Source organism: Cervus canadensis, chromosome 2 (genome assembly GCF_019320065.1).
Source record: "Cervus canadensis isolate Bull #8, Minnesota chromosome 2, ASM1932006v1, whole genome shotgun sequence".
NCBI classification, from domain to species: domain Eukaryota; kingdom Metazoa; phylum Chordata; class Mammalia; order Artiodactyla; family Cervidae; genus Cervus; species Cervus canadensis.
The window spans coordinates 63,604,315-63,626,557 of NC_057387.1; the positions used below are offsets into that span (position 1 = coordinate 63,604,315).

Here is a 22,243-nt window from a genome sequence, read left to right on the forward strand (position 1 = left end):
AGTGACTGAATAACAAGTTGAAGTACAGGAGAGTTTGGTTGATATATATACATATAAAAACAAATCCTTTATTCAGGGAAGCGGTTCTTAGTGTGGTCTGTGGACTCTTGAGCGTCTTAAGGTTTGTCTGAAGCCATATTTATACTATACTATTTCATTTTCTGAAGGGCACAAAGCTTAGTAACAGGTCAGCCGAGATTTTTAGCTAAACCTGGCTAGATAGAAGCAGTATTTGAAAATACAGTCGAAATTCAACTATAGTGCTAAACAACAGATGAATCTGAAATAATATTATTCCCAGGGACAATAACAACCACCACAAAATATGCTGTACTATTTTTAAAAGCTTCTTTTTGGACCACATTATTAAAAATATAGACTTCTATGTGATATTAAAGACTCAACCTTTGGATTCCTGAACTTCAAGTTTAGGAAGCCTCCCCTCTTCCTAATTTGGCCCCTAAGATAAAAGCTGAAGAGAAAAAGTATAATTTATTGTGTATAGTCTAGATGCCAAGGTCATTAATTAAAATTTGTGTGGAAAGGGGAATTTCCTTCGAGATTGTGGTGATGAGCTTCTCTTCAGTAAGGAGTAGATGTAATGTACTTCAACTTTCTGAAAAGAATGTGAAGTAAGTGCAGCAACAGTCCATCCAGCTCCCTGCACTAAGGTCAGCTAGAGACAAGCAGGTCAGAAACAGAACTCAGTTGAGCTTAAGAATTCTCAGCACTTAGACATGCTGCTCTCTTAGCTAGAATTCTTCTTCCTCTCACCTCCTACTAATCTTTTCAGTCACCCATCGCTTCCTTTAGTTGCCTGCTTAAATGTCACTTCCATAGGGCCTTTCCTGATTACCCATTTTTTACCCCAAACACTCCGCCCTGCTTGTTCACTGTTTCAGCTCTTTGTTTCCTTCCTGATGCTTTTCAAGGTCTGTGATAATAATTTGATTAGTTCTCCTTTTCCTCTAAGATGGAAGCTCTGTGATCCCTGCTCACTGTCCAGCACAGGTCCAATATTCAGTAAGGAGCTGATGGATGATTAAACATGGTGGACAGTCTGGGGTGGCAACCCACATAAATTGGTGGTGGGATGTGGAAGGCCCTGAAATGGGGAACTACAGCCATGGACCCTGGTCTCCTTTCTGCCACTAGTTGTTAGAAAGAATGACATTGATCAAATCCCTTAAGGTCTCTGGGACTCAGTTTCCTCATCTGAAAATGAGGGCGATGTACTGACAGATTTCTAAGGAAGCATCCTGACCTCAGGGTGTAAGATTCTAAGTATATCTGATTATGTTTCTAGGGCACTGATAACTGTTTTTTTTTTTCCCCCACTCACTGAGAAGGTGTGGACCTTTTCATTATTTATGAATATAAATAGGTATTTTCTGAAAAATGTACAGGTGGGTGTATTAACTTTTCTGTCAACTTCAGGAACTAGAAGGAAAAGCACTAAGTTTTCAGAGGTTCTCTGACAATACTTTGTCCTATTCTATGTAGTTTTAATGCTGCACAACTGGACCCATTTATTCCCTTGAGAAAAACTGGAAATCTGGCTCTCACACTAATTAGCTCTATGACCTTGGACAAGTTCCTTAAGCTTCTGAGGCTCATGTTTCTTGTCTCTGTAATAGATATGTAATAGGGATGGATTGCCAACCTATAGGATTGTGTAAGGATTAAAGGAGATAACTTGGAACTTGATAAGCATTCAGAAAATGCTGGTTAAACTCAAATGAATTTTATCCCATAATGAGTTTCCCAATGAGTTTCAGTGTACAAGAGCATAAAACAAACAAGATTGTTTTTGTTGTTCGCTGCAGGGAATGCAGGGTGTGGCTATTAAGGTATATTTGAATATGTGGTCACTGATGTATAGACTTCAGGGAGGAACAGATCATTGTTCAAACAGAAAAGGTGTTAGATTTTAACAGACGGCATCCTCTTACCCATGGAATTATAATATATTTTATTATCATAGGACTAAACTCAGGAGTTTGCCATTCCTTAGACTCCTACTTTGTCTCTGCTGAAAAGACACAAAGCCAGAGCAATATAAAACTGTATAAATGAAAGGAAAAATATGGAGTCCTCAGGGGCATAATCTTGACTAAAAAAGGTGCAAGGCTTCAAAAACAGTTGAGAAATGAATAGTCTTTCTTCTTTACAACATTGTTATTATCAGCAGTTACATTTGAAAATTTGAGAGCTGTTACTCACCAATTATGAAAATAATTTTACACTTTTTCAAGTCTTCTGTGAAACCTTTAAAATAAGAATAATTTAAGTTATACAGCAAGAAAAACTGTATTGAAACCCTGGTTTTATAATGTATAGTGTAGTATTATATAATATTCGATTCTGTATTATAGTATACAGTATTATCAATATATATATATAATCCATATAGAATAGAGCATAGAGATGAAACAAAAATTACAAAGGTGGTGAATGAGAAAATCTTGGGAGTCACTGCTTTAAAACAAAGAAATGATCAGGGATTTTTGGCAAAGTGCGAAACTCTATAGAGTCTGTGGAGCCCTAAAAGATTTCCAGTTGTCACGTGGTGTCAGGAGGTGTTTATTTATATACACAATGCTACATTTTGGCAGGAATCCACTATTAATTGAGTGAAAGGCCCAACCCCACCAGAGAGAGACAGAGAGAGAGAAAGCAGGCAGTGGGGAGGCGGAGAGAGTGGTGCATGAAGAATTGAGTTGCGGGTAGAAGAGAAGAAGACAAGGGAGAAAGAGCTGGAAATGGAAGAAAGAGGTGAACTTGGGGGTCTTTGGAACCATTTGTTTTTCACATTAAAGGGCTTTTTGTTATTTTTTTTTTCAAATTAAACAGATGCTTCATTCTCTTTACAGAATAGCCCATGGTGATGGGAAAATTCTATATTATCTGGAGCTGTCTATTAAAGCAATGTCACAAAGACAGAAATATAGATCAATGGAACAAAATAGAAAGCCCAGAGATAAATCCATGCACCTATGGACACCTTATCTTTGACAAAGGAGGCAAGAATATACAATGCAGAAAAGACAATCTCTTTAACAAGTGGTGTTAGGAAAACTGGTTAACCACTTGTAAAAGAATGAAACTAGAACACTTTCTAACACCATACACAAAAATAAACTCAAAATGGATTAAAGATCTAAATGTAAAATCAGAAACTATAAAACTCCTAGAGGAAAACATAGGCAAAACACTCTCCGACATAAATCACAGCAGGATCCTCTATGACTCACCTCCCAGAATATTGGAAATAAAAGCAAAAATAAACAAATGGGACCTAATGAAACTTAAAAGCTTTTGCACAACAAAGGAAACTATAAGTAAGGTGAAAAGATGGCCTTCAGAATGGGAGAAAATAACAGCAAATGAAGCAACAGACAAAGGATTAATCTCAAAAATATACAAGCAACTCCTGAAGCTCAATTCCAGAAAAATAAATGACCCAATCAAAAAATGGGCCAAAGAACTAAACAGACAGTTCTCCGAAGAAGACATACAGATGGCTAACAAACACATGAAAAGATGCTCAACATCACTCATTATCAGAGAAATGCCAATCAAAACCACAATGAGGTACCATCTCATGCCAGTCAGAATGGCTGCTATCAAAAAGTCTACAAACAATAAATGCAGGAGAGGGTGCAGAGAAAAGGGAACCCTCTTACACTCTTGATGGGAACGCAAACTAGTACAGCCGCTATGGAGATTCCTTAAATCTCCATAGTGTGGAGATTCCTTAAAAAACTGGAAATAGAGCTGCCATATGACCCAGCAATCCCACTCCTGGGCATACACACCGAGGAAACCAGAATTGAAAGAGACACGTATACCCCAGTGTTCATCGCAGCACTGTTTATAATAGCCAGGACATGGAAGCAACCCAGATGTCCATCAGCAGACGAATGGATAAGAAAGCTGTGGTACATATACACCATGGAATATTACTCAGCCATTAAAAACAATACATTTGAATCAGTTCTAATGAGGTGGATGAAACTGGAGCCTGTTATACAGAGTGAAGTAAGCCAGAAAGAAAAACACCAATACAGTATACTAACACATATATATGGAATTTAGAAAGATGGTAATGATAACCCTATATGCGAGACAGCAAAAGAGACACAGATGTATAGAACAGTCTTTTGGACTCTGTGGCAGAAGGCGAGGGTGGGATGATCTGAGAGCATAGCATTGAAACATGTATGTTATCATATGTGAACCAGATCGCCAGCCAAGGTTGGATGCATGAGACAAGTGCTCAGGGCTGGTGCACTGGGAAGACCCAGAGGGATGGGATGGGGAGGGAGGTGGGAGAGGGGCTCAGGATGGGGAACACATGTAAACCCATGGCTGATTCATATCAATGTATGGCAAAAACCACTACAATTTTGTAAAGTAATTAGCCTCCAACTAAAAAAAAAAAAAAAAAAAAGATTTAAAAAATGGCAATGTGGGAGACCTGGGTTCGATTCCTGAGTTGGGAAGATCCCCTGGAGAAGGGAATGGCTACCCACTCCAGTATTCTGGACTGGAGAATTCCAGGGACTGTATAGTCCATGGGGTCACAAAGAGTTGGACATGACTGAGTGATGTTCACTTTCACTGAGGCAGACAGATTAATGCTCTTAACATGTTGGGCCAAATAGTCATCTCAAGTTCTTCACACCTTCAGTTTACTTTTTTTAGTTTACTTTTATGGAGTTGAGCAACTTTTAATCTATTTATGATGTAGGAGAGTGGTTGCTGTTATTATTATTAGTAGTAGTTTGGTTCTATATTAGTCCAGTTTTAAAAAAGAATAATGATACATTCAGATAATGTGATCATTACAAATTAAGTTTATATGAAGTTTTTAATGACATGGGAACATGCTTATGTTACAATAAGCACAAAATATTGGAGATAATGTTTGTATATACATATGTATTCTCACCTATGTAAAAATAGGTATATAGACAATACACTGGAATAAAAATAAACCAGAATGCTAACTGTGATTATTTAGAGGTCATAAGGTTTTAGATGGCTCTGGTTTTCTCCCTTAAAAAAATTTCCACATGAATGTTTGTTAATTCTGTAACCAGGAAAAAAGGAAACTTTATTCAGCAATCAATCAATCCCTCTCCAGTTGGGACTGAGTTGATTATTTGCACCTGGCTTATGTTTAAGTGCCTTTCCCCCATGAATCACCGTGACGTCATTGGATGACTGCAATCTTCACATACTGCTCTTGTTCTTATCATCAAATGATACTGTATCTACCACCTCGTGCTCATGGATCAGCAGATTAGAGCTGGGATTGTTTAGAAAGCCAGTTCACTTATTTGTATGTGCTCACAGTCAATGTAAATATATTTCCATGGACCATAATTATAACAACATTTATTACCGAGTAGAAATGTTAGAAGGTAGTTTTCCTAGAGCAATCATAAACCTCATCTTCTTTGAACAAAGTCAAATTTATGTAATTTTCTATTTTCAGTTCCATGTGGAGCTAATTTTTTTTTTTTGGCAAGACTTTTAATGTGACAAAATTATAAAGTAGTATAATTTGGGTGATTCTTAGATTCCCAGTGGTATACTACAGAGGAGCAACCATTATTCAGGAAAAGGACTTAAGTGTTCTAATAAAATTTGAAGAATGTTGAATTAAAGTCAGCCACTTCTCTTTCCTGCAGGACATGTGGGAGCCTTGCTAGGCTCTTGTATATGTGAATCTTCCAAAGAGGATTGGGTGTTGTGTTTTTCAAACATTTTTACCAGTTACAAAGGGCATGAACTCTTTGAGCATCCTCTCTTCACTGAGCATCTCAGGGCTCATGTCCTCTGGGAAAAGAGGAAATACATTACTTAGTAAGGTATCACTTTGGTTCTCTACAGGACCAAGAGGGGAGAAATGCAGAATTCCAATCATAATCGTGTTCCCTGGCTGAGGGATAAAAGTACATGCTCTTGGTAGGTTATCTCTTAGTGGTGTTTAATAAAAAAGATATGCTCAGAGCTACTAAAATGACAACTTTGGTCTGATCAGTAAAGAAAACTCACCTCCCATGGGGTCTTCTCCAAACACATTTAATTGTTCATCACCCTGTTTATAAAAAAAATCAAAATATTAGATGATAATACCAACAGGCATTGTGCTGAACTTCTTGCCAACATGAAAATACTTAACCTTCCAAATGACTCTGTGAAAAAGGTACCATAACTGCCCACCTTTTACAGATGAAAACCATACTCAGATCAAGAAGTTAGCTGTTTAAGGTCACAGTGAGGAGCAAAGCCTGGGCTTCGACCTGGGCTGTTTGTGCCCAGAGTTAATGCTCTTTGTAACTGGTACAATATCATGCCTTTATTCCTTCATGCATAACTACCTGTGGTCAGAGAGGCTGATGTAAAGAAGACAAAACCCTTCAGGACTTGAAGCTCACCAGTAAGTGGAGTCACAGCTGTTTCACAAATAACTCCATGATTTACAGCGAGACTTAGCAAACTTTCTGGAAAGCACCAGAGAGTAAACGTTTTCAGCACGGGAGTCATGTGGTCTTACCATTTAACCACCAGCCGTGGTCTGCTGATCCCTGAACGAAAGCATGAGATAAAGGAAGTTGGAATGACCAGGTTTGATTGCCTCCCTTTAAGATTTTCATTTTAAGTTTTAATCAAACAGTGACTCCATTCTGCTTACAGAAAAATACATAGTGTTTGGGGAAAAATCCAGAAAGGAAATTTGTCAAATGGCATTGGTGATTAACTAGTGGTGACCTGAATGAGAAGTAAGTCCAAAAGCGAGGGGGATGTATGCATACGTGCGGCTGATCCATTTTGCTGGACGGTAGAAACTAACACAACAATATAAAGTAACTATAGTCCAATAAAAATTAGTTTAAAAAAAGGTACTGGTGAAATTCCTCACTCCTACCTATGTCTCCACACACCCCATTTTCTCACTTCCTCATTGCTTATAGGTTTTTGTGTTTTTTTTTGTTTTTGGTATCTTTCCATATACACAAAAGTTGACTTCCAGATATCTATGGATACACTTGAGTATAAATAAAGAATCTTATCACCTCCATTACACAGAAAGAAGCAAACATTATATATGCACATATGTTTATAAAACACATACTAATCTATGATAATACTACTCTTCCCTTTGCTTTCTCACTTATCAGTATATTCTGGAGAAGTTTCTCTACCAGTACAGATGTTCTTGATGACAGAATTCTACTGTATGAAAGGTACCATAGTTGTTATGATTTCAAACTAGCTCTTTATTGATGGACCAAGACTGAGTTGCTGCAGTCTTGGACTATTTTTGAAAAAGTAGAACAAAGAATAAACTCACATAAATTGCATTTCATACGTATATGTCTGTAGGATAAATTACCAGAGAGGGGGCTGTGCAAAGAATAAACATATTTATAAGTTGATAGATTTTTCCAAACCATTCTCCCTAAAGATTGTATAGTTTTTCAGGGACAACATTTGGCTCATGCTTTACTCCAGCCTCTTGCCTCTAATTTGCTACAATATAGGAGTCAGTTAAATGAGGTTGCTGGGTTGCATTAATGCTCCCTTTAGGTAAACTGCCACAAAAGCACTTTGTCTGAAAACAGAGCATTGCCATCCTTTTTTAGAACATATGCCTTCAGGGCAATTTACTGCCTGTCTTCTTAGATTTGCCTGTGTATCCAGAGCTATTCCAGGTGAGAGAAGAAGATTCAATGGAGTGGTTATTCAAGGACACATTTACATTAATGAACTACTTTCCATGAATAGAAAAAAAGTCCATTATTCCTCAGTGAGCACCCCCCACTTCCATTATTGAGATCATTTCATTTTGCAGCTGAAAGTATAGGGATGGTCTAATCCATTTCTACCATCCCCTGTCCCTATTTTACAGATGAGGAATTGATAGTTAGCGGTCATGTGAGGGGTTCATGGCCATGTCGTCATGTCCTTTGTGAGGCCAGGGTTGGGATGAAAACCACATCCCCTACCACATAAGCTGGCTTCTAAAGATTTAGTCCCATCAGCTTAGCTACCATCGTGGATCTGTGAGTGGCCTGTTGCTCACCTGGCCGAGGGCTTCCCAGGTAGCTCAGCAGTAGGGACTCTGCCTGCCAATGCAGGAGACTCAGGATCGATCCCTGGGTCAGGAAGATGCCCTGGAGAAGGAAATGGTAACCCACTCCAGTATTCTCGCCTGGGAAATCCCATGGACAGAGGAGCCTGGTGGGCTATAGGCTATGGAGTTGCAAAAGAGTTGGACATGATTTAGGGACTGAGCATGCACATACATAGTTACATAGTGAGGAACAAAGCCTGGGCTTTCAACCTGGGCTGTGTCCAGAGTTCATGCTCATGTAACTGCACCATCCCCCTGCAGCTAAGAGCACACAGGGGTCTGGTCCCTCCCTCAAGCTGGGATGACTCTGGTATAAGCTGCTCCCCAGTGGTCGCCTTGAGATCAAGTTGAAGCTAATACCCAGCTGTCCTCATCTGCAGCCCTCTCCTGCATCTCTTCCTCTCTCCCAAAGGCACACCTAATAACACACTCACAAAAATCTTCATGGAAGGCTCTGCATCTAGGAAAGCCCACTTGAGACAGGGACCTGATTGAAGCAATTATAGTTCACATGTTTACCTAAGATACAGCTAAACAGAAAGATGCTCAATAGCCTTTGCTGGAAAAGGACTGTTTAATCAGACTCTAATTATTGCTTTCAAACAGATATTGAATATATTCAGGTAATGCTAAGAGGAGACCCTGAGTCCTCTCCTTCAATTATTATCATTATTATTATTGAATTATTAGACCTACACCCACCTTATATACCAAATTGTATCAGATGTTTCTTGTATCTGGCTTGTGTTTGTTCAGGGTTAATCTGAATTCATAAAACAATACACCAGGTTATACAAGGGCCTATCTGACCTCTATGTGGCCTCTTGAGTCTGACCTGATTATATCCATAGCACTTATTCACAGCCTTCTATTCTGTTTGCCCAAAGGCCTCAAGTGAGCCCCAGCTTCATTTCCATGAGTGCACTGATAGTGAACAGGCTTCTGGGGGCGTAGACACAACTGTCAAAAGCTCTTTCTCAGGATTGTGCTGCCTTGCACTCGTTGACACGAAAGCCCAGGTGAATGGGATGTTTGGTTGGAGGGTGTTATTTTCCAGTGATTCTCAATAAACTTCATGATTCCAGTGTGAATCTTTTGTAGAAAAAATTTATCTGACCTTACACACACACACACACACACACACACACACGAGAAACAACTAGTGAAAGGCGAACACTTCTGGTTTTGGCGAAAAGATGCCATACAGCCTCAGAGGCTCTAAGCCTTACCTTCTTTCTTTTCAAATGCTAGGTGTGTTTTGCATAAAAGCACTAATTTCAGAGAGTCAATTATATAAGGTTATATAAAAGCTTTATATAAGCAAAATATTAAAGAAGCCTCTAGGAGAAATGGCTGATAAGGTGTTCACATCCAGTTCCACTGTAGCTGTGTCTCCTCCAGTGAGGTGCTCTTGGAGAAAACACAGCCCACTGTTTCTGCCCTGAGTGCCTCTGGAGGTTACAGCCTTTTACCTTGCGGCTGCTGCATCCACTCAACTCTCTGTCATCTATCAGTCTGAATGCGAGGTTAGGTGCTGTAGGTACAAGAAGACATAGAAGACTTTCTACATTATTAAGCTAGAATTTGGGGGCATGAAGAAGGATACCAAAACTGAACGAACTGACAAAGAGAGACGCTACAAATATAGGTACGGATTATGTAAGTGCCATTTGTGACTCATGCGTATGGAGCCAAGACACAGCCTTCGATGACGTGGTTAATACTGGAGAAGGTGGGAAGAACTGCAGCAAAACCACTGTCCCCCCAAACCAACTCAGGTTGCCACATCTTCTTGTGCTAGATATTTGATAACAGGTTGGCAATTGATGGCGAGAAATCCTGTTGAAGTGACACATTTAGAACGTCAGGAAAGGACTGATGGCATTATGAGGAAGCTGGATTTGGACTACATGCGTGTTTTGGTCTCTGTCTCTCTTCCCCAGTCATGCCAGATGCAGGAGGAGCGTAAAAGCAACCTGCATTCCACTCTGTTTCCCTGTGTGGATGTATAGGCAAGAAGCTGCTTCGGCAAGGCTGGATGGATCCTGGTATTCTTTGTCAAAAGAGCAGCTATTTCGTGTGTGTGAATATTTTCCTTTTGGGTTGGTGCTCCTACATCGCCACCTTGAGATATGGATGTTTTGCCATCCCAATTCCTTGAATCATTGAATTTTTGGTGGGCAAGATCAAAATAGAACAGAGCTTCACAGATGGTTCACCAATCACAAGGCATTACGTTCGTTCTTCAACCTGCTTTGATGGCAGCATGGTGTCTGTTCCTGGTTATGGGACCAGGGCATTGTCACAAGCAGATCACATCATAAGATGAGGCTGACGCTTAAACAGTGCTTTACAGCTCTGGCAGCATTTCTGCTGGTATGATGGCACTGGATCCTTGCTGCAACCCTGATAGGAATGATGTAACTGAGGTACTGTGGTAGTGCTGGACTGGGATTTGTCAATACTTGAGCTTCCTTGCTGCCCAGAGTTGGGCTGAGAACCGACTTAGGTGCCCTGACACCAAGCTAGAGTCTACATTAGCATCCTCTTACTGTGGGGGTGGTCATGTAATCAGGTCCTCTACTGCCCCTTCTTGAGTAGACAGTGTTGATTTTTTAAAATACTTTTATATGTATGTATATATATCTGTTTTGGTTCCTCCTTGCTGTGCAGGCTTTCTTCTCTCTAGTTGTGGCAAGTGCCGGCTACTCTAGTTGTGGTACATGGGCTTCTCTTGTTGCAGAGCTTGGGCTCTAGGGTGACTGGGCTTCAGTAGTTGCGGTATTTGGGCTTAGTGGTTGAAGTTTCTGGGCTCCGGAGCACACGCTCAATAGCTGTGGAGCACGGGCTTTGGTGCTCCTTCCCAGATCAGGGCTAGAACCCGTGTCTCCTGCATTGGTAGGAGGATACTCTTAACTACCAGGGAAGCCCGCCAATGTTGATATTTAAAAATCCTTTTGGGGACCACAAAACAAAACCTCCCCTGGGAAGGAGAGAGAAGTAGTAGGTCATTTTGGGAGTGTTTTCCTAGTTCCTGTTTGTCTTAAACAGTGTGTGTGTTTCATGGCATAAAAAATGTGTGGGATTCAAGCTTCAAGTGGAATTACGAGAAAGAGGCTTTACATAACAATAAAATGTCATGGTGAAGATTATTTTTTTTTGCTCCAAAATTCACAAATATTGCTAGGAAAAAAATGTTTTCTTTCTCTGGTACTGAGCACAGGTTCCAATCTAGTGTTTTTTTTTTTTTTTTTTTTTAATCTAAGAAAATGGATTTCAAAGAGATTCTGTAGTTTCTGAGACAATATGAGGATGCATCTTTTCTAACCTTTTCACACTTTGGCTAGTACTATGTAGATCATCTACATTCTGGGAAAATCATAAAAGCTAGCATATGAGGATTTTTTATTTAAATTTGTCTAATGACACTATCTCTGCTTATAAGAAGCAACAGCAGTGAAGCAAGCCTGGGGTTGAGGCATAAAAGTGTGCTGGAGTTCTCAGAAGGGTTCATCTCACTGAGAACCAGGCTCTTAACAGGAAGAAAGAATAATATAAAAAGAACAACCAAAGTAGTACCATTTCCCCATTTTGGGACCTGAAAATGAGATTTTTTGATTCTTTTTCTTCATGCCAGTTAAGGACAAAAGCAAGAAAACACCTCACAGGAACAATTTTTAAAATGGTTATTGGAACTGCTCTTTGGGTGGTTATTGGGGTGTTTTTAACATGTGTGGTCTCATCTGATCCCCTAGAAGACACTAGGAGGTAGGCTGGTTTGCTAGTTCCCATTTTTCAGATAGGGAAACTCAGGCTCAGAAAGCTCAGGTGGATTGTGCAGGACGCTACAGCCAGGGGTTTCCTGATTCCCAGCTCATGTTCTAACCCCTCTCCTGTGGCCCAGAAGGAGCATGACTCGTCTCTGTGTCAAGCGAGGAGGACAGAGTGTATCGAGAGACTTTACTACATGAGGGTAGGAAACACTCGTCATGTCACATGAACAGACACAAAGGTAGATTCATTTGCTAAAAGAGGGACTGAAGCTGGATTCTGCTCGTCAAGTGATTTGGAAGTGGAACTCTCAAGTTTTACTGGGAAAACCGTGAATGCAGTTTTGAAATAACTCAGACCTTCAGCTGGAGAATATTGGAAAATGGAACATAGCTTTATTGTATCAGCAGGAGGAAGGGAAACTGGTCCTTGAGAAACGCTTTGAGTGTTTACAGTTCTTTTCTAAAGCATGTTTTCATTTAAAGTAATGGGCAATTTAAAAAAGAAAGTATGAGAAGTGGTATGTAATTTAGTTGCACCCAAGAATTTATTTTACAGCAAGTTCCATTTCTCTTTCACTGAAGTCTACACAATTAGAGGTCTGCTTTTTGTGGAAGTACTTGTATAATTGAGTAAACAAGGAGGAAAAAATACAGGGGATGTGAGGCTAGACTTTTCCCCATCTTATTAAATTGTAGGCTCTCTACATGAACTACTTTAAACAGTGGTTTACAGATCTAGTTCTTGAGGAGGAATGGTATTTTCTCTGTTTATGTATAAATTGAAATGTTGGTGTCTCTAATAAGAAATTTTAAAGAAAGAGGCTTTTTCCTGATGTTTTTCTATAAGTTCCTGTTTTCATCAGCTCAAAAATATGCCCAACTCAAGTCACTGCTGGAAGACCATGGAGGAAATACTTGGTCTTGGTTTCACATTCCAGACACGGCTCCAGGGCTGTGCAAGGCTGGTGGTTCAAAGAAGGGAGTCAGGTTCTCATCCTGATTTCATCTCATTTAAAGTGAATGTTGACCATAAAGTCACACCTGATTAGAGTCTTAGCAAGGAGAGTTATTTGGCCTTTACCACTTTTGTCTTACATGCTTTAACTGCCTCCTGAGAAATCTGTATGCAGGTCAAGAAGCAACAGTTAGAACTGGACATGGAACAACAGACTGGTTTCAAATTGGAAAAGGAATATGTCAAGGCTGTATATTGTCACCATGCTTATTTAACTTGTATGCAGAGTACATCATGCGAAACACCAGGCTGGATGAAGCACAAGCTGGTATCAAGACTGTTGGAAGAAATATCAATAACTTCAGATATGCAGATGACACCACCCTTATGGCAGAAAGTGAAGAACTAAAGGGCCTCTTGATCAAAGTGAAAGAGGAGAGTTTAAAAGCTGGCTTAACACTCATCATTCAGAAAACTAAGATCATGGCATCTGGTCCCATCACTTCATGGCAAATAGATGGGGAAACAGTGGAAACAGTGACAGACTTTATTTTGGGGGTCTCCAAAATCACTGCAGATGGTGACTGCAGCCATGAAATTAAAAGACGCTTGCTCCTTGGAGGAAAAGTTATGACCAACCTAGACAGCATATTAAAAAGCAGAGATGTTACTTTGCCAACAAAGGTCCGTCTGGTCAAAGCTATGGTTTTTCCAGTAGTCATGTATGGTTGTGAGAGTTGGACTATAAAGAAAGCTGAGCACCAAAGAACTGATGCTTTTGAACTGTGGTGTTGGAGAAGACTCTTGAGAGTCCCTTGGACTGCAAGGAGATCCAACCAGTCCATCCTAAAGGAAATCAGTCCTGAATATTCACTGGAAGGACTGATGCTGAAGCAGAAGCTCCAATAATTGGCCACCTAATGCAAAGAACTGACTCTCAGGGAAAGACCCTGATGCTGGGAAAGATTGAAGGCAGGAGGAGAAGGGGATGACAGAGGATGAGATGATTGGATGGCATCGCCGATTCGATGGACATGAGTTTGAGTAAGCTCTGGGAGTTGGTGATGGACGCGGAGGCCTGGTGTGCTGCAGTCCATGAGGTCGCAAAGAGTCGGACATGACTGAGTGACTTAACTGAACTGAACTGAACTGAACTGTTGTCTTCTGATTCTTTGTCTAACAGAAATAGAATGGCAAAGCTTAGAGTCAATCTTTGGAAACTACAGTGACACTAATCTCTCTTGAGTACTTTTGTATTTCGGTGCTATGAGGTTACAACTCCTTAAGAGACAGTCTCAGCAAAATGTCTGGTCAAGTTAATTATCAAAATAAAATATACTATGTGTGTTTATGCATTTTCTAAGGAGAAAAATATTGCCTGGAGTCATCATCCTTTGTCCCACTATCCTTCTGTCAAAGGGGCTTCTCAGGCAGCACTAGTGGTAAAGAATCTGCCTGCCAATTCAAGAGACTCTTGTTCGATCCCTGGATTGAGGGCATGGCAACCCACTCCAGTACCCTTGCCTGGGAAATTCCACGGGTAAAAGAGCCTGGCAGGCTACAGTCCACAAAGCCACAAAGAGTCGGACAGGACTGAGTGACTGAGCAGGAAACAGCTTTCTGCTAAAAGGAAGTAAGGCTGGGAGAAGGCAGATGCGGATGGGGTGAGCAAGAGGAGGCTGGAAGGGCTCCTTGCTAACTGCTCCTGGGTCCTCTTCCTTCTGAGCCCTCTGCTCGTCATGGATGTGCCCCCTGCTCTCAGTGATCTGAAGCATTTCATGCTTATCACTAACACAGACACAGCAGCTTTCCAGGGACCATCCACACACCCATAGTCCAGCTCTGACCTTGCCTCAACTTCTCTCACTTCTGTTATAATCCAACTGAGTGTCTGTGTTCAATTCCTTGAGGTTTTAGGGGTTAAGGTTGGGTGAGGAATGGGACACAGTTAGTGATCGCTGAGCACAGAGCAAAGAGGAGCTAAAGGTGACCTCCCAGCTGGAGATAGAAATCAAAGAGGCAGGTTGAAAGAAGTGTTCTTTTCACTAGAAACACTCCCTGGACCTGAAACCATTAGGCTATAGAGTCTACAAGTCCCAGGAAGGGCTCAGGAAGAGAGAACGTGGAGAGATCGTGGGGCAGTTGCTATCTATAGCTGCTATCTACAGCTTGGATAAATTTCGTGTTGCTTTGCCCAAGCAACTCTATATAAGACAAATGAGCCTATTAATTTTCCTAGAACTTGACTTATTTAATCTGGCCTCTGACTCCCTGCTTACTATGTTTGCCCAGCCTGAAATGCCTTCCCCTTTGCCCTAAGTTTTTTTTTTTTTTCTTTGACCCTGCTATGAGGCATGTGAGCTCTTAGTTCCCTGAAGCCTTGCCCCCTGCATTGGAAGAATGGAGTCTTAACCACTGGGCCATCAGGGAAGTCCTGCCTAAGTTTGTTTATTGATATATTCTGCCTGTCCTTCCATTTTTCCCTCCTCCCTGAATCCTCTCCAGTCACCACTCTGTCAGCAAACTCCAGGTGAATAAGTCATTTGACCCAGGGCATCTCTGCGTGGTAAGAACAGTGACAAGAGCAGGTAACATTTTTTGGTACACTTGTTACATGCCAGGCACAATGCTGAGCACTTAACAAGAATGACCTCATTTAACTTTAACTGTATCATTTTATGTTTAGGATTCATTTTCACAATAATCCCCTTGAACATAGGGGGCCGTCTTTTTTTTTTTTTTGTACCCCCAATGACTGAGGTGGAGCTGTGCGAAGTAAAGATTTCTAAGTGATAAATACAGTAAGTTGGTTTTTTCCTCCACAATATGATAAGAACAGTCATATAAAAGATATAATGTATAGAACTCTCCAGAAAGAAAGGCAGAACGTGGCTCAGTTGGTAAAGAATCTGTCTGCCAATGCAGGAGATGTGGGTTCAATCCCTGGGTCAGGAAGATCTCCTGGAGGAGGAAGTGACAAGCCACTGCAGTATTCTTGCCTGGAACATCCCATGCACAGAGGAGCCTGGCTGGCTACAGTCTGTGTGGTCACAAAGAGTTGGACACGACTTGGCGACTAAACCACCACCACCACATATTTAACTGGAATTATAGAAGGGCAGAAGTAAGGTAAGGAAGAAAGGATTAAATGTCTAAGATTCACAGCTGTCCAATTGTGGAAGGGTTGATTTGGAAGGTGGAGAGCCCTCAGCATCAGAAGTATTCAAGCAGATGCAGAATAACTGTCTGCCAGTGAAGAGATTCTTAGACCTCATAGGAGGTCAGACTAGATGCTGTCTAAAGCAGTGCCCAATGCTGACAGTTTACTGTTCATTCAACAATTCTACAAATATTTATTGAGCTCTGTGGTAGACAGAATGATATCCACATCCTCAAAGATGCCCACTGCCTAATTCTGGGAAGCTGTGAATACATTATCTTACATGGCAAATGTGTCTTTCAGATATGTTTAAGTTAAGACTCTTGAGACGGAGAAATCATCCTGGTTTATCTGGGTACATCTAATATAACCACAAGGATCCTTATAAGGGAGAGACAGGAAGGTCACAATCAGAGAGGATGTGATGACAGAAGAAGACGTCAGAGAGATGCTGGAAAAAGCCTACAAGCCAAGAAATGTAGGCAACATCTAGAAGCAGAAAGAGGTAAGGAAAAGGATTCTCTCATAGCTCTTCCAGGAGTGTTACTTGGTGGCACCCTGATTTTAGCCCAGTAAACCGATTTTGGATTTCTGACCTTCAGAACTGCAAGATGACAAATCTGTGACATTTTTATCCACCAAGTTTGTTTCAATAGTAATGTGTGCTCAGTCATGTCTGACTCTATTTTTGAGACCCTATGAACCATAACTCTCCAGGTTCCTCTGTTCATGGGATTCTCTAGGCAAGGATACTGAAGTGGGTTGCCATTTCCTTCTCCAGGGGATCTTCCTGCCAAGGAATCAACCCTCGTCTCCGGCATTGCAGACAGATTCTTTACTGCCTCTAGCAGCAACAGGAAATGAACACAAGCTCCTCCTACATGCTAGGAACTGTCCTAGATGTTGGGAATGTAATAGTAAGTAAATAATCTTGACTTACTGAGTATATTAGGTATTTGAGTTTGCAACAAAGGGTTACAAATGCTGTTTATCCATGGAAACATTTATTCGAGCAGGATTCTATCTGGAAGAAGAATGGAGCTACCTCTTAGCGGAGGAAGGATGGGAGGCACTGGAGTCCTGCCAGGGCCACCTCTTCTGCCCTCCTCCCAACCTCCTTTGGCAGACAGTCCTTGATCCCTACTCAACAGCCCACCTTCTTTCATCCCTCTCTGGATGCTGAAAATGCCAAATACTTGCCTTCCCATCCTCTGCATTATGGGCATGGGCCTGTGACCAATTCTGGGTCAAGAGGATATGAAAAAGCAATCTTTTTTGGGGGGCAAGGGAGGCTTCAGAGGACAGATTTTCTCCCTATTGAGAAGAGAGAACGACATGCATGGGGAAAGTCACCTCATTCATCCATTCTATTCTTGCGTATGGTTGTGTGAGGAAGCACTATTTGAAGGGACCATTGTGCGACCTTGAAGGGAGACGCGACTCACAGGCTGAGGAGGGCAGATGGGAGAGAACCAGCCTCCTGGCGGACTCTAGCTCAGTACTCTAAGAACTTGGCTGCAGGACAGGCCTGGCAAGAGTACGTGCTAAAACTGGCAGTCTCACGGCTTTTGGGAAAGATGCTTTGTTGCTGCTATTCTTGCTTTTTATTACACATTATGATTCCTTCATATTCCTTATTATCAACTTAATTTGTTGTGAGTTGTTTATGTGATGCTACCCTGTGTGGTAATAGTTCTTTGCATCGACAAAAATAGCTCTTTGGGGACAGACTAAGCTCAGCAAGTTCGATAGTTCACAGATGAACCTCCAGACTACTGCAGGTACAGAATCTGTGTGTCTAGACACCGCAGTGTACTGGTATAATAACACCCCAATGTGCAGGGTTAGTTTTGGGGGGTGAAAGTGCTAACAGGCGAGTTAAGTAGGCAGTGGAGATGACTTTTTAAACATTTATTTATTCCTTTATTTGGCTGTGCCAGGTCTCAGCTGCCGCACGTGTGATCTTTTGTTGTGGTGTGTGGGCTTCTCTAGTTGTGGGCACGGGCTTTCTTGCCCTTTGGCATGTGGGATCTTAGCTCCCCGACCAGGGATCGAACCTGTGTCCCCTGAATTGCAAGGTGGATTCTTAACCACTGGAATGCCAGGGAAGTCCTGGAGATGATTTTTAGAAAAGCATTTCAGTGCATTCTAAACCCTGAAATAATACCTCCATCATTTTACCATATTGGTTATAACAATAACTACGTTTATTGGGCATTATCTCATTTAATTTTCTCATCACATCAGCTTATTGAAAAAGGTTCCACATGCCATGGGGTAACCAAGTCCATGGGCCACAACTAATGAAGCCTCGAATGCCCTAGAGCCTGTGCTATACAACAAGAGAAGCCACAGCAGTGAGAAGCCTGCTCACCGCAACTAGAGAAAGCCCACGTGCAGCAATGAAGACCCTGCACAGCCCCCCTCTCCCCCCAAAATGAAAAATTATAGCTTCTAAATGTGCTATTAAAATAAGAAAATTCAAAACCACAGAGACAAATTATGGGGTTTGGATTCTGTTTGTATCCATATGGTGTTTTTTCCCTGCAAATTCAAAAACTGTTTTGTTTTTTTTTTTCAAAAACTGTTTTGGAATCACCATATATTGACTGAGTTTTTTGTCAAATAATTATTTTATATTAAAAATGATTTTTCCCTATGAATATTTTTTTTACTGAAGTTCAGTTGACATATAACATTATAGTAGTTTCAGGTGTACAATGTAATGATTTGATATTTGTATTTATTGCAAAATGATACTACAATTAATCTAGTTGGCATTTGTCACCTTCATAGTGAAAATAACTTATAGGATCTACTCTCTTAGCAACTTTCAAGTATGCAATATAGTGTTATTAACTATAGTCACCATGCTAAACTTTACATCCCCGTTACTTAATTATTCTCTAACTGGAAGTTTGAACCTTTCGATCCTACCTCCTATCTCTGGCAACCACCAATCTGTTCTCTGTACCTATGAATTTGTTTTTTGATTCAACATGTAAATAAAGTCATACAGTACTTGTCTTTCTCTATCTGGTTTATTTCACTTAGCACAATGCCCCCGAGGTTCATCCTTGTTGTTACAAATGAGAAGATTTTCTTCTTTTTTATATATACATTCATTTTCCTAATCCACTGTTTCTACCTATGCATATTGAGGCTACAAAAGCACTTTAAATTTTTTCTAGTCTTGTGCCTCAAATATATTTACCCTCTAAATTTTTTCTAGTCTTGTGCCTCAAATATATTTGCCCTCTCTTCTCTAGCATGTGGAAGTTCTCAAGTGTTGCTATCAAAGCGAAGTAGCATGTTCTCTGAGCTCCTGCCGGGCACTACAGCAGATGCTTTCAAGGATACCTCAATATTCTTATGCTAATACCATGAAGTGACTTTACTATCCTCCATTTACAAGTGCAAAGATTAAGGCTCTGAATATTTTAGTTTATAGTTCTATTGCCTTCAAAGGAGGGAAAAGGCATATTGGTTGTTAAAAATAGTTTAGTAAAAATTTTTTATTGGAGTCTCATTGATTTACAGTGTTGTACTAGTTTCAGGCATACAGCAAAGTGAGTCAGTTATATATATACATAAACCCACTCTTTTTCAAAGATTCTTTCCATACAGGCCAATATAGAATATGGCCTATGCTATATATCGGGCTCTTATTGATTATCTATTATCTATACACAATTGTAGTGTTTATTGTTACAAGACAATTTTGCTCTTGGTCCTTCTCTGCATCATCGGGTCAGTCTGTGATAAGTTAGTGGCAACTGTAGCCTCACATGTTCACTCTTCCCTGCATTCTTGCCCTTGCGTATGTCATCTGCGTATCCTCTCCTTGAGAGGTGAGTCTTATTCTGCAGCCTTGAATCTGTGCCAGTCAGCCTAGCTTTAGCCAACAGAATGAGGAAGAGGTGCTGGTGTGCCATTTCTGAGGCTATGCTTTGAGAACCTGGCATGCCTCCACATTCTCCCTTGGCACCCCCTCCCACTCCCCTTCCCCTCACCATGAGGATAAACCTGAGGTAACCTGTCTGAGGATGGGACACCTCATGGAACAGAGTTCCATTCATCCCAGAGAGGCCATCCTAGACCAGCCGGGCCCAGGCTGACCCAGCAGCTGACCAGTTAGAGTTCTGTAAAGAAACGGAACTAGTAGGATGTAACTCCACCTACATATCTCTATCTCCACCAGAGATTTGCTACAAGGAATTGGCTTACATAATGGGGTGGTTAGGCAGCTCTAAAATCTAAGGGGCAGGTTGGCAGGCTGGAAACTCTAGGGCAGGAGGTGACACTGGAAACCACAGAATCTCCTCTTCATCAGGGAAACCTCAGTTTTGCTCTTAAGGCCTTTCAACTGATTGGATGAGGCTCACCCATATTATCAAGGTTAATCTCACTATTGGTGAGAATGTAAATTGGTGTGGCCACTATGGAAAACAGTATGGAGGGTCCTCAAGAAATAAAAATAGAATTACAATACAATCCAGCAATTCTACTTCTGGGTTTTTATATGAAGGAGATAAAAATCACTCTCTTGAAGAGATACTGCATTCCTATGTTCATCATGGCATTATCCACAATAGCCAAGACAAGGAAACAGTGTCTCTGTCCATTGACAGATGGATAGATAAAGAAAATGTGGTATATACTCACAATAGAATATTATTCCCTATGAGAAGAAGGAAGTCCTGCCATTTGCAACAACATGGATGGATCTTGAGAGCATATGCTAAGTGAAATAAATCAGAGAGAGAAAGACAAATACTGTATGATTTCATATATGGAATCTAAAAAAAAAAAAAGCCACTAATAAAGAGAACAGACTGGTAGTTGCCATAGGTAGGGTGGACAAAATGGGTGAAGACAAAAATAAAAATTTTCTAGTTCCAAGATAAATAAGTCCTGAAGACGTAATATACAGTAACAATATTGAATTTATCTTTGACAGGTACTAAGAGAATAGATATTACAAGTCATTACAAGAAAAAAAAATTGTTACCTATGTGTGGTTATGAATATTAACTAGAGTTATTGCAGCGATCATTTGCAAGCTAAATAAAATTATAATATTGCATACCTAAAACTAACTCAATATTATATGTCAATTATATCTCAATTTTTAAAAAGATGATTTTCATTACATAAAGTCAACTGATTGTAGATTTATTTTTTCCCCAGCTGTGCTGCATGGCATGTGGGATCTTAGTTCCCCAACTAGGTATGGAACCATAGCCCCTGCATCGGTAACATGGAGTCTCAACCACTAGACTTCCAGGGAAGTTCCAACTGATTTCAGATGTTAAACATATTTACAAAATATCTTCCCTGTAATGTCTGGATTGGTGATCATTAAATTAAATAACAGGGGGCTATAGCTTAGCCTGGAGAAGGCAATGGCAACCCACTCCAGTATTCTTGCCTGGAGAATCCCAGGGATGGAGGAACCTGGTGGGCTGCTGTCTATGGGGTCGCAGAGAGTCGGACACGACTGAAGTGACTTAGCAGCAGCAGCAGCATAGCTTAGCCAAGTTAACACATAAAGCCATCACACTGCGTGTGAGTGAGCCCAGCTGAGTACAACCTTTATCAGGGGATCTGCTCAGCCAGCCCCAGTGTCTCAAAGTGTGTTAGTCACTTGGCGGTGTCCCACTCTTTGTGATCCCGTGGACTGTAGCCCACCAGGCTTCTCTGTCCATGGGATTCTCCAGGCAAGAATACTGGAGTGGGTAGTCATTCCCCTCTGCAGGGGATCTTCCTGACCCAGGGATCAAACCCAGGTGTCCCACATTGCAGGCAGATTCTTTACTGTCTGAGCTACAAGGGAAGCAAGAGAAATAGTAAATGGATGTTATTTTAAGTTCTGGGCACACAGTAGTAATTCACTGTAGTAATTCACTGGCACTTAGCACCTCTTGTTTTAAAACAGTATTTGGAAATTCTTCAGGGCAGGACTCTGCCCTCTTCACTTCGGCTGTTGTAATTTCCCCAAGACAAGGCAGAAGAGTGCTGACAGGTTGGTTTCTGGAGTGACCTAGCTGTGTGCCTCCTGGAGCACTCTGTACTTCACATTGCTTCTTTGTTTTAAAGTCTTAGTACAAAGTTTCACAGGAGGAAAAGAGAAACATTCTATTATCTTCTGAAAAGGCTTTGACAAAGACTATTAGGGGAATACTTAAAAGATACTGTTAACATTG

The 22,243-nt window shown here is 40.8% G+C and overlaps 1 protein-coding gene across 3 annotated transcripts in view; it reads right to left on the reverse strand.

Annotated features, from left to right (window-relative positions):
* Positions 1–22,243, reverse strand: part of AK5 (adenylate kinase 5) — a 257,931-nt gene that overhangs the window by 61,679 nt on the left and 174,009 nt on the right. For 2 of the 3 annotated variants that reach the window (XM_043460931.1, XM_043460929.1), the window contains exons 9-10: positions 6,067–6,109; positions 2,224–2,268 (exon numbers count right to left, since the gene is read on the reverse strand). In XM_043460931.1, coding sequence (XP_043316866.1) covers positions 2,224–2,268; positions 6,067–6,109 — 88 coding nt within the window. The remainder of the gene's footprint in view (positions 1–2,223; positions 2,269–6,066; positions 6,110–22,243) is intronic. The other variant, XM_043460930.1, reaches the window with a different exon arrangement.